Source organism: Lonchura striata, chromosome 3 (assembly GCF_046129695.1).
Source record: "Lonchura striata isolate bLonStr1 chromosome 3, bLonStr1.mat, whole genome shotgun sequence".
Taxonomy (NCBI): Eukaryota; Metazoa; Chordata; class Aves; order Passeriformes; family Estrildidae; genus Lonchura; species Lonchura striata.
The window spans coordinates 1,354,867-1,371,616 of record NC_134605.1 but is presented as its reverse complement, the minus strand read 5'-3'; the positions used below and the strand labels follow the sequence as shown (position 1 = coordinate 1,371,616).

The 16,750-nt window shown below is 49.3% G+C and overlaps 1 protein-coding gene across 5 annotated transcripts in view; it reads left to right on the top strand.

The window, feature by feature from the left end:
- SERTAD2 (SERTA domain containing 2) overlaps positions 1-13,138 on the top strand; it is a 78,606-nt gene extending 65,468 nt beyond the window's left edge. For all 5 annotated transcript variants that reach the window (XM_077781839.1, XM_021555853.3, XM_021555852.3 and 2 more), the window contains one exon: positions 7,233-13,138. In XM_077781839.1, coding sequence (XP_077637965.1) covers positions 7,237-8,184 — 948 coding nt within the window. In that variant the 5' untranslated portion in view covers positions 7,233-7,236 and the 3' untranslated portion in view covers positions 8,185-13,138. The remainder of the gene's footprint in view (positions 1-7,232) is intronic.
- The last annotated feature ends 3,612 nt before the right edge of the window (positions 13,139-16,750 follow it).

Here is a 16,750-nt window from a genome sequence, read left to right as displayed (position 1 = left end):
TGGTGTGGGCGGTGCACACAGAGCTCCCGCTCCAAACGCAGTTTCTGATCATGAGCAAACAGCAAGAGCTTGCTTTGCCCTCTGGGCCTCAAATAGTACAGTATGCAACAAGGGAGAGCAGGCAAGGCACGAGGATGGAAACAGTAGGATCAGATTACAGTTTCAAAATATCGCTGGAACACGTTGGCTGGCGTTACACTATTGACTGGCTTTATAATTGCATTGCTTATTTGCTAGGGAAGGCTTCACCTTACTCTCTGATTAACATGGGCACTCCTTCGGGGACCTGGGGACTCCAGGCTCTGGGTATCAGAGGCAAACCCCGTGAGACCTGCATGACTTCAGACGCTTCTCAAATGAGAGTCTGGGCTTCCTCTGTTGTCTCCTGTTTGCCAGAGGTTTCCTTACACAGCCCCTGTTGAAGTTCTACTCAGAATACCCTCTAACAACCACCCACTATGGTTTTCCATCTTATTTTGATTTTAACTGGAGAGGAGAAAAGACCCCCGTCACTCAGCTTGCTAGCTGCTCTTCGCTCAGTTTTCACTCTGGGTGAAGTGCCTAAAGCAGGGGGCTAAAGCTGTGTTTCTGAAGGGAGAGAGGAGCTGCCTTTCTTGCTAAGTGCAGGACTGGGGTGCTGAGGAGCTTTACTTGCTTCTCTGTTTCTTCTGGAAGAGCTGAGGTTTACCCATCCACCACAGGAGATGGGGAAGAGTTAGGTCCCTGTAAAATATGTGTGAGAAATACCTGCCACTTAGAGTTACTGCTGGCACTGACAGCCTTGCAGTGAAGGCTTGCAAACGTAAAAACAATCCCCTGTACTCTCTGGAAGCAGAGAGCTGCCCAGGAGGCCAATTTTTTTATATACTCTAAAGGAGAGTTTTGTAAGTGCTTATTAAACCTCACGAAGTTAAAAAAAAAAATAAATAAAAAAGGGCAGCCAGAATTAATGTAAAATGTGTCAGGGAAAACAAACCTTGTAAATATGGAATGTCTGAGCACTGGCTCTGGAGAGGACAGAAACCCCTGCACAGCTCCATTCCCTCTGCCTCTCTTGGGGGCTTGGGGATTTGTTTCCTGACTCACATGTGACAAGAGACACAATTCTTACCAGGCAGCGTTGTCAGGAGTCCCCTTTAGCCAGGCAGCGTGGATGCAGTACACTCCAACATGTAAAAAGTGCATCGGCTCCCGAGAAAGCGGCCTTGTGGGGAAAAAAAAAAAAATAAAAAAAAAATTGAAGAACACTCCCACCCCACCCCCCCATCCGGACTGGCCGGTTCACACCCTGCAGGCCAGCTGCAGCACGGCACAGCAGCGTGGCCGTGCAGCTCTGCAGGGAACAGGCTGTCCCGGCTCCGGGATGCCGCCGTGCCAGCCTTTAAACACTCGCTGTCAGCAGATGAAATCCCCAAGGAGGGGCCATTTCCACCCAGCTCTGCCTGTTGCCTCTGAAAGTCCATGTTGGTTTTTGCTCCAGCCCTGGAGTTAAAGCTCCGCACACCTGGGCTGCTCAGCTCTCCCCCCAGTTCTGAGCGAGGCTGCACTGGCTTTGCCCTCTGCTTTTCCTTTGTAACTTTGAATGGGAGGAGGTGCCAGTCTCTCAGATGTCTGCGCTTCCACCTGCTGGGGCAGGTTCGCTGTGCTCTGCCAGGATCCTGCAGGCCAAGGAGCATCCTTCCGTAGTGGGGGAGCCCGTGGTCCTGCCCCAAGAGGTTTCTGCAGATGTGTCCATTCTCCCTCTCTGCTGTGGCCTTGGGGATGTGGAAACAGGGACAGGGAGGTTTGCTGGTTTGCCTCCCTAGCTCTAGGGGACAGTTACCTGGAAGTTGTGGAGACTGGTTGCAAGTTCAGGCGGTCCCTCAGGCTGGGTCCAGCAGCATTGAAATACCTCACAGCAGCCCAACCTGCCTCTGCTAGGTTCTGATCTCAGAGGATCTGGCCCTTGAACAGTTGAACCCAGTTGGCATAAAAGGCCTTTTTATTTTGATCCTGCAGCTATCTGTGCCAAATCCTCGTTCTGCTGAGGTCAGTAACAAAACACCCATTGACTACCATTGGGCCAGGATATAACCAATGGATCCCTCAAGGATGAGGAGTGAAGGATGGAGGGAAGGCAAATTGCGTTTCATGTGCCAGAAGTGACCCAGAAAGCACTTCCATAATTCACTGCATAGGTTCTCCAAGAAAACCTGGTGAAGGTCACTTGCATCTGGGGTTTGTGAAACTTAGGGCACTGAAGTGTACAAATTCAGCACTCTCATTGCACTTTGGGGGCTCTTATGGGGGAGTTTTTGTGTTGTGGGGTTTTGTTGGGTTTTTCCCTGCACACATGTAAAGTAACATTTTATTTTAATTCCCCCAAGTTGCCTTTTTCTTTCTCTCTCCTTTTTTACCCCCCTGTGGTTTTAATTACCTTAGATTTCAGAAAGTAACTGGTCCTGCTTTAAACTCCTCTTCCTGCACAAGCCCCTGTGGTTCACACCTGTGTTTCAGTGTTCGGCTGCCTGGAGAGGAATGGTTGCCTGTGGACTCGGGGATTTTGATGCTTTTACCTTTTTCAGCAACGTGGTGTTCTGAAAGTAACCTCACCTCTAATAAGCTGTTCATCCCCTAGACTGACTGAGGGGCTGGCATAAATCTGTGAGTGGAAATGTGACTTCTTAAAAACCCTTTTCCACTGTTCCTCTTGGGGTTCAGTTCCTCCTTTTTTTTCCTTCCTGTCTGCCTTGACAAGCAGGGAGGACCTAGTGCATTGTAGAATTGATTTCCAAGATGAGCTTTCAGTCTTGAGAGTTATTTTAAACTTAATTGTTAAAAGTCTTTGGAAATTAAAATTAAAGGTTATTTTTTTTGTTATTAGGTGAGCAAAACCACTTTTCCTCTCACTTTTTACATATCTGGTGCTTTTCTATGCCAAAGTGCTGATTATTAAAGACTTCATAAACAGTCTGGTGGTGTTGAAGTGTCAGAAGCACAACCAATAAACACAAGGCTCCTCTCACAACCTGCACTTACCTCTGTCCTCTGGAGAGCAAAGGATTCTCATCACTAAGTGGGCTCAGAGACACAGGCATTGCACAAACTCTTCTGGGTCTAATCGCTGAGGGTTGACTCCAGAGAACCATCCACTCCAGGCTGATTATCTCTTCTACTGAGCCCCAACTACACTTCTTTCCCATCTCTGTCTGAAGAGCATGCAGAGCCAATAAAAGGAAGCTAAATGACACGCAAATGAGAGAAAAAAATATACTACTTTTGTTTTTCAATTAAGAAAAGACAACTCCCAAACAATGCTAGAGTTTCTCTGGCGCTGAGGCGCGTGCAATCGCCCTAAATGGGCAAAAAAAGCAAGTAGAATCTTCCTCAGCAACAATGGTTTAGCTTTTGGTTCTGGCTCTTCCAGAGCTGGAGCCAACTGGTAGATAATATTGGGGAAGATCTCCAAGTAACTCGCCCCGCCCCAATCTCCAGAAAGATGCAGCTTTTCCATTGTTTTTCTTCAGCTTTCTAGTTCCACATACCTAAGAAACATTGAAAACTCACTTGCAGACCAAAACCCTGCAGCACCCTTTATTACAACAACAACAACAATGTGAAGTCCAGTCTCAACTCTCAGCATCTGGCCTCAAAATTATGTTCAGCAAATGGATGAAAATGCAGCAGAAATACATCTGGCTGAGGTTGGTGCTCAGCCAAAACAGATGCATGAAAGACCTTCCATGAACATTATCCATGGTGTGCCACATTTGGATGGGTTGGTGTTGCCTGGCTGCCCTTGTCACAGCTGTATGATTTGGTTGGACAACTCTCTTTTGACACCTGGGATGGGGTGGGTTTGTCTCATTTTGTTGGGTCAAGCTGATCTTTTGAGTTTGGCATTTTTGTTTTCCCAGCAGGAGGTTTGGCTTGGAAAGGCTAGGAGCAAAGTTTTGAGGTGAATAGAACTGATTCGGATCAAATGCTGGTATTGTACAGCATGTTTTTTTCTTTTTTTCTTTTTTCTTTTTTTTTTTAAATGTTATTTTCTATCTTAAGACATACAACACAGACCCCTCTAATGCAAGCATGAAACGGGTTGCTTGAAGGAGGGAAGAGATGGTTTGAACTGTAAAGAATAAGCAGACAACATTGTCTTAAGCTTTGATGGTCAGAAACTATGAAATTCCTTTATCAAGAGCCAAAGAAAGTCTTGTGCAAGCCCCCAAGCATGTCTGACTTTACAAACTCTATCAGTTGGTCTAAAAAGATATCACGTCCTTGCTTCACTTGGCATGAATGAAGTGATTTATGGAAACTGGAGGAAAACATTCTTTACAATTCCCATTGGCAGGCCAGAGGAGAAAGGGATAAAATAAAACTTTATATAGCTGAGACTCTAGCAGTGCTTATTTGAGCCCTCCCCTTGGTGGAATAAAACCTCCATGCTGAGGGTGACATCCTGCTTTGGTGCTTTAGGGGTTAAACCCTCTTCAGAGAGCATTAGTGGGGAGAAAGGAAACTGAAAGCTGTGCTGAAAAGCTAGTAGGTGAGACTGGGAGTTGCCTGATCTATTTTATCTTTTAAAAGGGCAAGCTCTGAATCAAGCTGTGTGAAGATCTAGTGAGATGTGAAAGCTTGACAGTCACACATACAGGAAATCTTGAATTATCACTGAGCTTCCTGGAAAATGACGTCGTGAGGCTATCGTAGTATTTACTTAGTGATGATCCCACAGTTCTTACTGACCAGCTTTGCAAATGTGTTCTGGAGCAGCACCTCAGTCTTGGGTGGAAATGGGCTCGGTTGGGTTTGTTGGAAACGCTTGGCAGCGTCACCTGGCAATGATGAATAGCTGAGCACAGGGAACGGAGCCTGGGCTGTTTTCTTTATCATGGGGGAAAAGGTTTGCTTTGTGCAGGGAATGTTTTTATACATTCCTGGCAGAGGCTGACAAACTTCAAACTCTTCTAGTCCCCAAGCCATTTAAAAATGTCTTCTTTAAATAGAGCATTGTGGAAGGAGCCCTGGTATGTCTTTAGGTCAGAGTCTGTCTTTTTTCAGGGGGAGGAGATAGCAGGAAGGGATGGAAAGCTGCTCATCTCCTCCTAACCCCTTGCTGCTTTTAAAACGTGCTGGAATTGGGCAGGGTTTTTAATTCTTGCTAGCCTGATCCTCCCTTTCTTGCTCTTTTCTGTCTGAAGTGAAAGGAAACATGTCTGCTGTGAGCACTGGAATAGCAAAGCCCCCCTCTTGCACCCCAAAGCCATGAGAACAGCTCCAGAGGAGTCCATGGGAGTGACACCAGGGAGCAGAGAAAAGCCAGACTTCGGCAGTAGCGCTGAATTTCAGAGGTTTTGTTCACCCGAGATTCCAGGCGCTGGAATTGCTGGTAGCTGGCCAAGGAGCTTGGATGGCAGCCTACCTGTTCCTCAGCTCTGCTCAGCCTGCTCCCTCGCCCCGCCTTGCTTGTTTTAATTGCATAATATGCTAGAAAATTATCTGGATTTGGGGCTTATTTTTAACCAGAAGAGGCTCTCTTCACCCCATCTGGTTTTGGATTTACCACCCAGCAAATGTTTTTTGAAACTCTTGTAGCACTGAAATCCTGACTTCTTTAGCCCCCCCCTCTTCTGCTTTCCAAGGGTCTCTTTGCTCTTCAGTGTTTGTCAGTCATTTTTGATGATGTTTAACTACATTGTCTGTCTGCTGAACTGGTGTGCGACCATCAAACTGTGTTAGACCTGCCTGGTGCAGTTGTTTTGCAGGCACTAATCCCACTGGGTGGACTGGGAATTGTACTCAAATAAAGAAGGCAAATTTTGTCTCCCAGATGATAGCTGCAAATTGTGAGACTGGTCAGGTCTGGGGTAAAAATCTATATGGCCATTGCAACTTCTTTCAGAATACCTGTGGCTAGAAAGCCTCTTCCACTCCTTTTTCTTTCTTTTTCTTTTTCTTTTTCTTTTTCTTTTTCTTTTTCTTTTTCCTTTTCCTTTTCCTTTTCCTTTTCCTTTTTCTTTTTCTTTTTCTTTTTCTTTTTCTTTTTCTTTTTCTTTTTCTTTTTCTTTTTCTTTTTCTTTCTTTTCTTTTTCTTTTTCTTTTTCTTTTTCTTTTTCTTTTTCTTTTTCTTTTTCTTTTTCTTTTTCTTTCTTTTTCCTTTTTTTTTTCTTTTTTCTTTTTTCCCCTCTTTAAACAAGGCAGACTTCTTCATGCCAGAAGAATTTGTTAAACAGAAGGAGGGATATAGGAATGAACAGCGAGCTCCTTCATATTAAAATAGTGAGTTGGGTTAGAGCTCCAGCACCTCACCACTCTACCTGGGAAAATGAGAGAGCATCACGTTAGGTCATGCTACTGTCACAGCACAGTGACTCCTTCATTCCTCTGCGTTTGGGGGAATCTTGGTGTCACAAAAATAATGGTGACAAAATGAGGTTGGGACTGTGCTGTGTAGAGGAGCATTTCCAGGCTCTGACACATCCTGGAAAGATGGCACTGGGGACTGAACTGCCCTACTTAATCTTAGCTCAGAAATTATTTATAATGTGGGGCAAGTTTGGTAAAATCCCCTTTGTTTTCTTCAAAATCTGCCATCCGACCAGCAGCAGAGTGTAGTGCAGAGAGTGGTCCTGGGGATTAGACTAAAAGACTTGACAGATCGTCTTCTTCATCTGTAATTTATCTAATTCTGAGTATAATAACTGCATTTCCTGCTCCGGTAGTTTAGTCCTTAGGCAATCAGCTAAATAAACCCATATGTGTATATCCTGGTGTACCAAAGGGCTGGATCTCCCAACCTCACTGGGGAAGTTTCTCTCAACACACAATTGCTTAAGCCTCGCTTCCCTTCCCCCGTGAACACACTTTTGAATAAAAAGAGGAAATTCATTGTGAGAACCTTGGTGCTTTACATTTGTATTCCCAGGCATAGCGCCGCCTCAGCCGGGGAATGTAAGGAAACGTTCAGTGCAGTGCCTGTGGCTTGTGCTGCTGTGGACAGGTATTTGCTTAATGTAAGGAAGAGGGAATTTGCTGCCAAGCATGCCAGATCTTGAGTATTATAGATGCTGTGTGAATTCCTGCTTGGAATTTACCAGCACAGCCGTGCCTAGGTATGGATGGGCCAGAGCCCTGCGTTAGGGTGGCTGCTGCCTGCTCGTCACGCTGCTGTGGGCCAAGGCCGTGTAGTGGATGGGGAGAGGTGTGCACCTGCCTTGCTGCCTTCATCAGTCTCCTCTCTTCCCTTGCAGATATATGTTGGGGAAAGGAGGAAAGCGGAAGTTTGACGAGCATGAAGATGGGTTGGAAGGCAAAGTGGTGTCTCCCACTGACGGTCCCTCTAAGGTGTCTTACACCTTACAGCGTCAGACTATCTTCAACATTTCCCTTATGAAACTTTATAACCACAGGCCATTAACCGAGCCAAGCTTGCAAAAGACAGTTTTAATTAACAACATGTTGAGGCGAATCCAGGAAGAACTCAAACAAGAAGGCAGCTTGAGGCCCATGTTTGTGGCCGCTTCGCAGCCTGCCGACCCTCTCAGCGACAACTTCCGCGAGGCGCAGCCGGCCTTCAGCCACCTGGCCTCGCCGCCCCTGCTCCCCCCCGACCTGGTAAGCACTATGCCCCTGGAGTCCTGCCTCACCCCCGCCTCTTTGCTCGAGGACGACACGTTTTGCACTTCCCCGGCTGTCCAGCACGACGGTCCGACGAAGCCAACACCTCCTGCTCTCCAGCCAGTAAAGGACAGCTTCTCCTCAGCCTTGGACGAAATCGAGGAGCTTTGTCCAGCACCTACCTCCGCAGAGGCAGTAGCAGCTGAATCGGCAGCCGGCGACCCTAAAGCCCAGCCCGGCGAGTCCAACATCATCCACAAGCCCGAGGGCCTCCCGGAGAGCAGAACGGCTGAATCCAAACTCATGGAGCCCCTGCCTGGCAACTTTGAGATAACAGCTTCCACAGGTTTCCTCACAGACTTGACCCTGGATGACATTCTGTTCGCTGACATTGATACGTCCATGTATGATTTTGACCCCTGCACGTCTGCCACGGGGGCTGCCTCAAAAATGGCTCCTGTCTCAGCAGATGAGCTCCTAAAAACTCTCGCTCCGTACAGCAGTCAACCAGTAACTCCAAATCAGCCTTTCAAAATGGATCTCACAGAACTGGATCACATCATGGAGGTGCTTGTTGGGTCTTAAAAATATTAGAAATATAGCAACTTTTGTTTTGTCTTTTTTCTTTTTCTTTTTTTTTTTTTTAATTTTAATTTTAAGTACCAGTATATACACTTGGTAGTATTTCCATAGTTCCTCCCAGCCCCGATTCACAGCACTGTGCATGCATCCTTGCTTGCCTTTTTTGATAAGAAAAGGATCACACTAGTTTTTGCTTCGAGCAGAGTTGGAGTGCCTTCATCCATGTATGACCACTTCTAATGTATTTTTTTTAAAGTGGTTCCTCAAGGAAGACCGAATATCCTGGTATAGGAAAGAATATGTATTGTAGACAATGTTATGTTATTACAAAAAAAAAAGAAAAAAATGGGAAAAAAAAGGTAAAAGCTAAGCACAAGGATTATGTTGGGGAAAGCTGTAAATTGCATGTGCATACTTGTCTATTTTTTCTATAAGTTTTATTGCAAGAGGTAAAAAATTTTATTATTTAGATAATCTCAATACCATTTTAGCCCTGTATAGGTTGACTTTAGCAATTCAGCCTTTTGGAGGCATTAACCTGCTCCTCTTTAAGTGTTGCATTTACATGGCTGTTTAGAAACTGCTGCCCAAATTTATTTTATATTTTTGTACAGATTCTGCAGTTTATGGTATTGTTTTTTCTAAAAACAAATGCTGTTTATACACACAAAAAAAATAGCTATTTTGATAGGATTTGCTCACATAGTTCCTGCATAATTCAGATGTACAAGAACCACTTGTACTTTTATACAGAGTTGTAATGTTTTATATGTGTATGGTGCAAAGAGAAAATTGGATCAAATAAGCCTGCAGTCGGTTTCCCTGAATGCAAACAACAACAACAAAAAAAAGTGCTTTAAGAAAGGGCTGGGAGCTGCTTCTGCCGGAGTTTCACAAGTGTTTGCTCCCTGCTGTACCCACTGCGCACTACTGTGATTCCCGAAACCTAGAGCCATGTCCTTTTCCAACATGTACGTGAAGCAGTTGGCAGGAAACAGTTGTGGAACTTCACCCCCGGAGGTCCTGCCAGACCCCCACCCCGCCTGACGGAGCCTTAACCCGGCGGAGATCGGCACCTCCTCGCCCGGAGCTCCCGGGAATGCTGGGGGGGGAGCGCCGTGCCCGGAGCCCACGGAGAGCCTGCTGCCCTGGGCACCCTCCTGAGAGAGCCCACCGAGAGTCATCCTCCCTGGGCACCCTCCTGACAGAGCCCACCGAGAGTCATCCTCCCTGGGCACCCTCCTGACAGAGCCCACCGAGAGTCATCCTCCCTGGGCACCCTCCTGACAGAGCCCACCGAGAGTCATCCTGCCTGGGCACCCTCCTGAGAGAGCCCACCGAGAGTCATCCTCCCTGGGCACCCTCCTGAGAGAGCCCACCGAGAGTCATCCTCCCTGGGCACCCTCCTGACAGAGCCCACCGAGAGTCATCCTGCCTGGGCACCCTCCTGACAGAGCCCACCGAGAGTCATCCTGCCTGGGCACCCTCCTGACAGAGCCCACCGAGAGTCATCCTCCCTGGGCACCCTCCTGAGAGAGCCCACCGAGAGTCATCCTGCCTGGGCACCCTCCTGACAGAGCCCACCGAGAGTCATCCTGCCATGGCATCTCCCTGACTGATGGGCACAGGCTGGGAGCATCCGCTCGCCCTTTCTTGGAGCATTTCTCCTCCCCTCTCCCACCTCACTGTGCTAAGTGCTGAAAAAGGCAGCTTCAGTATTCCTGCAGTGAAGCTCATCTCGTACCTGCACTGGATGGACTTGCTTTGGTATCCATTGCTGTCGAAACTGGAGCCAGTCGTGTGACATCACTTGGCATCTCGTCTAGAGTTGGGTTCTTGTATCAACTGTGTTACCTGCTTTACACTTTATAGACCAGTTTTACAAGGAATATACAGACACAGCTTTCTATGCATGGTCCCCCTCCCCCGTAACACCTGAGAAGTCTTCTTACTGCACCAATGGCTATTTTTATTTTTTTTCCCTGAGTTCGTTGTGGTGTACATTTAATTTAAAAAGAAAAAAAAAAACGTTTGCAATGTATCATGCCTATTGCTGAAGTTGCTATGGCATTTTAGTTTTCCAATGGTACTTTAGTTGTCGAGTGCCGGTTACAACCTGTATTGTTGACATGCCTATGGCTTCTTTAGGAATAACTTTTATATTTATTTAAGAAATTTTAAATTATGTTTTACGTCATTTGGCAATATTCAGTCAATTCTGCTCCCTTCTTGTCATGGATGAAATTGGGTCTTTACCTGCCTTTTGAGGAGGCGGCTTTTTATAAATTGGCACTTTAAAACAGGCCATATATATTTATTAGTGTATAGATAGATGTAACATAGATATGCACACAGACACAGGATGAGAGCAAACACATTTTTGCAATGAAGGAACTCCTAATGGAAATGAAATGCATCATGTACAGCTGCGAAAGGCGCTTCTGGCTCCCAGTTCATCTGTCAGGGAGAGACAGGGCTGGGGAGGAGGGGGGCGCTGGCCCAGCGGGGTGGGTTTGCTTTCTTCTTTTTCCAGGCTGAGCTCCGTGAAGCACTGGGGCGCTGATGGATTTGCAGTCATTACACAGACTAAAGACAAAAGGAAGTTATTGCTTCAAATTGAGAACCATTGACCAAGTGGAGCTTTAGGGAGCAGGGGCAGGGAGGGCGGGGAGCAGGGGACAGCTCCAGCTGACCCAGCCCTTGTTCCACAGCAGTTCTCTGCCCTTGCAGGAGAGCCCACGGCCTTTCTGTCCCTGCACCTCGAGTACCTGGGAGCACAAACCTGGAACAGCACCAGCCTCACACGGCAGCTTGGCAGGCACTTGCCTTACCATGGGTAAAAAGTGATTTGCAGGACACTGGAGCTGCCCATCTTTTGGGATTACTTAAGTATTGACACCTGCATAAATACCACCTGCTAGGCCAAAGCTCCCAGAGCCCTTCTCAGAGAGCCGTGCTGTTAAGGGGAGTCAGCTGAAGGTTTTGTACCCAGAGAGAAGGAGCTGAGCTCTAAATCCAGTTTGCCACTTGGGCAGTGTCTGTGGCTCCTTGGTGCTGAAGTGCATGTCCTGGGGCAGAATCCCTACAGGAATCCCACAGGACAAAAACCTACTTGATTTGTGGGACTCAGCAGAAGGTTGGGAAGGCTGGTGCAGGCCTGGGAAGGAAGGGCTGAGCTGTGCCTTTCCCCCTGCACAGTCACTGACTCTCTAGCTGGGCCTGTGCTGTGGTCCCAGCAGCAGCCAAGCATGGAATTTCTCTGAGACCTACACCAGGGATGGAGATTGACATTAACGTGCAATGAAGTGACAAGATGGGAGCAGAACAAGAGGGCTTTGGATTTGAAGTGATTTTTTTTTTTCTTAAATTATTTATTCTTTTTTTTTTTTTCTTCTGTAAATATATTTATTTTATTGTGAAGCTAACAACATCTGGATTGTAACATGTACAGAATGTATGGTAGGAATGTATCCTCTTGTAGGAATGTAAATCTGTATGAAAAAGGGTATGGGAGCCAGATTCAGAAAGAATTAATTGAGTTCCAGTCAGGATATGCATGGATCACAGGATTTTTTTCCCCCCTATACTCTTTTTCAAATATGGGTCTGGTTGTTTGAAATATGCAAAAAAAGGTATGGAGGAGGGACAGGGTTATGTTCAAATTTAGTCCTGATCAGGCTCCTACCCCCACTGGCTGCTTGAGAGGGGCCTCCCTTGGCACGCTCCTGGAATCTGCCACTGAAGGCAGGAGCAGATGCAGTCATCTCCATCGTGCTGCCTCGGAAAGGTTTAGAAAAGAAATTTTTTTTTTCCTTATTTTTTTTTAAACACGCATGGGAGGCCCAGCAGAATTCCCTGGGCCCGGACATCCGTAGAAGGGGGCAGGATGTTCCCTCCGGCCCCGGAGTTGTGCCAGAGCCGGGCGGGACCCAAAGCCGCGGCTCTGAGCCCGAGCAGCCGCGCCCGGGGCTCCGCATCCCTCGGGAGCCCCGGGAGCAAAGGAAGCGGAGCATCCCTGCGGGGCAGAGCACGCCGTCTGTCCGGCATCCCTCCGTCTGTCCGGCATCCCTCCGTCTGTCCCGGCATCCCTCGGTCTGTCCGGGCATCCCTCGGGCACCGCCCGCAGCCGGCTGGGAGAGCCACGCCTGCAGCAATCACTGTCAGCAGAAATTCGGACCTTGGGCCAGGTAATTCGGTTTTTCTGGTAAGAGCCTGGGTAATTTAAAATGTATGATTTTGAATCCAAAGTTTACACTGTTAAATTGAGTATCTAGCAATGGGTCCTGTCTGACAAATGGTTTAATTCATTCTGGCATGTTTTGAACTTTTTGTTCTTGTTACAGGGTTTCTTTTGGTTTGGTTTTGTTCTTTTTTTTTTCTCCCCCAACCCCCAATGAGGCTTCAGTATCCTGCTTCTGTGCAAGTTGCTTTCAATATTCTATTAATTAATGAGACTGAACATTTTAAAGTAGTTATTTTTAAGCACTTTTTTCTTTTTCTGAAAATAAGCCTAATGCAAGTTCTGGAACCTCTTTGAAAACACAAATTGCAGATAAAATCCCAACCTCAAATCCTATCTTAGTTCTGAACGTATTCCATACTAGTGCCTGCAAAGGCCAAGATTCTGGAAAAGGTGTAAATAGTGTGACATGTTCAGTGCATGGTTGTTTGAACAGGGCTTGTTATTGTCAAAAAATAAAAAAAAAAGAAAAAAAAGGAAAAAAAAGGAAAAAAAAAAAAGAAAAAAGGCTGTATTTCCCCTTCCCCTTCCACAGACCTTAGAGCTGTGCCTTTTCTATGCAATATTACAGACATCTGAAACCAGATTACTGTATTCACATGTAGGTATGGGCTGTAATCAAAAAAAAAAAAAAAAAAACAATTGGACAAATGTACATGGAAATGAGCAGTCTTACTTTTGTAGTTTTATATTATACAATAAACAATTAAAATAAAATCCGGCTGGTTCTTTCCCTCCACGAAAGAGGGCGGTCAGGGGAAGACAGGACCCCGGGAGGGCTGCAGCAGGAGGGACAGGGGAGGGACAGCGCGTCCGACCCCGCTGCTCCCGGCAGGACAAGAGGAACGCCGCCGAGTGCGAGGCCCGCTCCTGCTGCGAGGCTTTTGTGCTCCTGAGCAGAGAGGAGCCCGTGCCGGCCGCTCCTTGAGCCGAGGGATGCTCCGAGCGGCTTCCCGGGGAGCGGCCAGGCCGGCCCGCAGCGGGACCCGCTCGCTGCTGCCGCACGGAACGCAGCGTCCTCCGGGCCGCCAAATCCCAGCAGGAAACACCGGATACCTCCAGCAGCGCTTCGCTTATCGGTGCCCTCCTCCCCGCTCCTCCGGGTGCCTGGTGTTCGCTTTCAGGGCCAGCCAGGAGGGAGATCTCGCCCCTGCCTTTGGCTCCCTCAGCCTTTTGTGGCCCGGCTGCGGTGCTCAGCTCCTGAGGCAGCCCTCCCGCACCCGCTGCTCCATTTGGGATTTCCAGAGAGCGGCGAGCTGTCCCCGTCCCTCCCCGGCCGCGGGCGGCTGGCTCCTGTCCTGCCGCCGGGCACGAACGGCTGCGGGGACGCGGGCGCCAGAAACGCACGGGAAGGAGAAGCGGGAGAACTAAAGGCGGCCCCGGGATTGGGTTTTCTGCCTGCTCAGCAAGCGCGGGGGTGAAGCGCAGCCGGGGCTGCGGAGCGAACCCTTCCCCGCGGGATCAGCTCCCGCACGGACACGCCGGGCGCTGGGGCGCCCATCCCGGGCAGGGCCGTCGGAGATGCCGCTGCTGCGCTCCCGAAGCTGCCCCGGTTTTCTTGCCGCTTACCTTTAAAGAGTTGATTTCCTCACTTGGGGCTTGTCAGCGGGAGCTGCCTCCAGCGCAGAGCCCCTCCTGAGGCGAGCAGCTCCAACCCCCGAGCTCCCACCTCTGCTCTGGGCGTTTAAGGTGCAGGGAGCTGCATCTCCCCTCAGGGTGTGTCCCGACCCCAGGGCAGCTCCGGCCATTTCCCCGCAGGCAGCCCTTGCTCCGAGCCCGCCGTGAGGGGAGCAGCAGGGAGGGGAAGCGGCTGGAGTTCGGCTGGACGAGGCGCAGGTCCGAGGTACCTCACACCAGCACCACAGCGGAGCGAGGCACTTACCCTGTTTCTGGAGGTGACAGGGCACCTGGGGACCGAAGGACACTCCCTCCCTCCCTCGGGTGCTGCCACTGTGCCCCAGGAGCGTTCCGGGCAGAGGAGGCACCGCAGCTCGTTCCAGCAGCATCGGCCAGGTCTGCATTCAGCTCTGCAGGGCAGCGGCTCCACGGCTACCAAGAGCCACACCAAACCCCTCTCCGGGCCCGAGTAAGTGGAGGATCAGGGAGCTGAGCCCACCAGCTGTCAGGGACCTTGCTCAAGTATATGCTGTGTGGGCAGAGAGACACTCAAACACGGCACTGAGGCAAGGAGGGGACAGCAAAAGTGCCCTTGTGCACCACGCTGCTGGTGGCCTCACCCAGGAAGGGTAACAGTCCCTCCAACCTGCACATCCATGTGGGACACGTGTGCCTCCAGCACTGGCATTAGGAGCCAGCCCTGCTCACACAGCACAGCCAGCTTCCCTGGACCACACACGTCTCGTACTCACCAGAGGAAACACAGCAGGGAAAAATCATTGGAGAAAGAAATCCCCTCCTGCCACAGGCAGTGCTTCGTAAATCTGCTACGAAGCACAGCAAACCCATCAGCTGAGACAGGTCTGCTGGGATGCTGGCTCCACGGCTGAGCTGTGCAAGGAGCTGCTTCTCCTGGCTCCCCCTGCCCCTTTCCACATCACCCCTCTCCTCTGGGCTCCTTGCCCCCTGCTCCCACTCAGCCCTGGGTCCCATTTGTCTCCATCACTGGTGGCTGCAGGCTCCTCTCCCTGCCTGCTCCTTGCCTACATCATCTGCCTCCTCTCCAGGCAGCTCCCTCCTTCCACAGCTCCCCTCCCTTTTCAAGAAACTGCCTTAGCAACTGGCAGGAGGCCAGCAAGATCATGGGTTTTCCCTCCCACCTTTCCTACTCCTCCAAAGAAGGAGGTGGCCAGGGAGGGGGAAGGAGCCCTAAGGGCTCCTGTGCAGCAGCCACAGGGGTTCTGCGGGTGGCAGTGGGCTGGGCACACCTCCTGACCTCCACATCTCATCCTCAGCACTCCAGGTGTGCCAGCTGCTCTGGGGTCAGGAGCAGGGAGGGCTTCTTTTAGTCCTCAGCCTCTCTCTCTTTTTCAACCAACATGTCCCCAGAACCCAGCTGATTCCTCCCCAACCATCTCCAGATCAAGAGACCTGCCAGGGGAAGGCACAGAAGGAACAGCTTCCAAATAGCCCATTTCTGCCAGGATTCCCTTCCATTCTTTTGGCCCTGCCTTCCCCACCTCATGCTACTCTCCCTGGACTATTTCCTCTCCTGTTTCTTCTCTTTTCCCCCCTGTTCACTGGGCTTCTTTCCCCTCGCCCTGTTCTTCCCCTTGCTTTCTCTCCTTCACACAGTTTGGCCTTCCATACTTGCCCCTTTCCTGGTGTGAGCTGGGATCTCATGGATTGTGTGCTTGTGCCAAGCTCTACACTTATTAGAGAGGGGGAGGAAAAAGAGGAAAAAAAAAAGCCTCAACCCCTGGAAGCTTGCTAGAAGACAATACTCAGGGAGGGTAACATTGCTCTTGCTTTCCTTGCCTTACTGTCTGCATGGAGGAAGGATTATTTGGGCTGCTCCAAAGGGACTTTACTGCCTGCCTTGCAACCCTTTGGCAGAGCTAATTTGGCTGCTGGGGTGGGAAGCACAGAGGGATGAAACCCCCTTCCTCTGCCCTGACAGCAGAAAAAGGCAGCTACCACCACCCTTTCCCTGCCTGCCAAGGGTTAATATCGTGGCAGCCAAAGTGACACCTTGCTTTAACCAAAAGCTTCCACCTAAATCCTTCAAAAGTGTCACACAAAGTGCTCTGCATTTCTTGTCCTCCCTGCTGTTTGGTGGGAAAACTTGGTGAAGCAGATCTGCCTAGTATAACCTTCACTAAGGGATGTGAGGGGGAATGTAGGAGACCCCACTGGGAAAAGTCTTTAACCAGCCCAAGTGAAGAACTCTGATGCAACAAAAATAAAAATAAAAAATTAAAAAAAAAAAAAAGGGGGAAATTAAATCACCTCTGCCACTCAATTTGGGTTATTAAAAAGCCTCAACTTAGTGGGTATGGGATGACCAGAATCACCTGCAGAGAGGAGCACAATGATTTGTACACCTGTGCTGTGTCACAGGGGCTCTGGGGACGGCAGCCACAGCACGGCCCCAAAACCAGACACTGCAGGAGCAAAGCAAAGGCCAGAACGTGCCCAGTGAATCATCCACTACGAATTGGTTCAACCAGTCTGGAGTCCCACACACCAAAGCACGGACAGCCCAGGACTGTGTCATCCCAGGCACAGGAGTGGGGGAAAAGGGAGAGAAACACGCTGGGCAGGAGGGACAACTCTTCGATGTGGCCCTGGGGATGAGCCTGGAAAGGTGGCAAGTCCCAGCCTGCTCCCTCCTGCCAGAACTCCTATTCCTGCCTCCCCTGCCACGCCCTG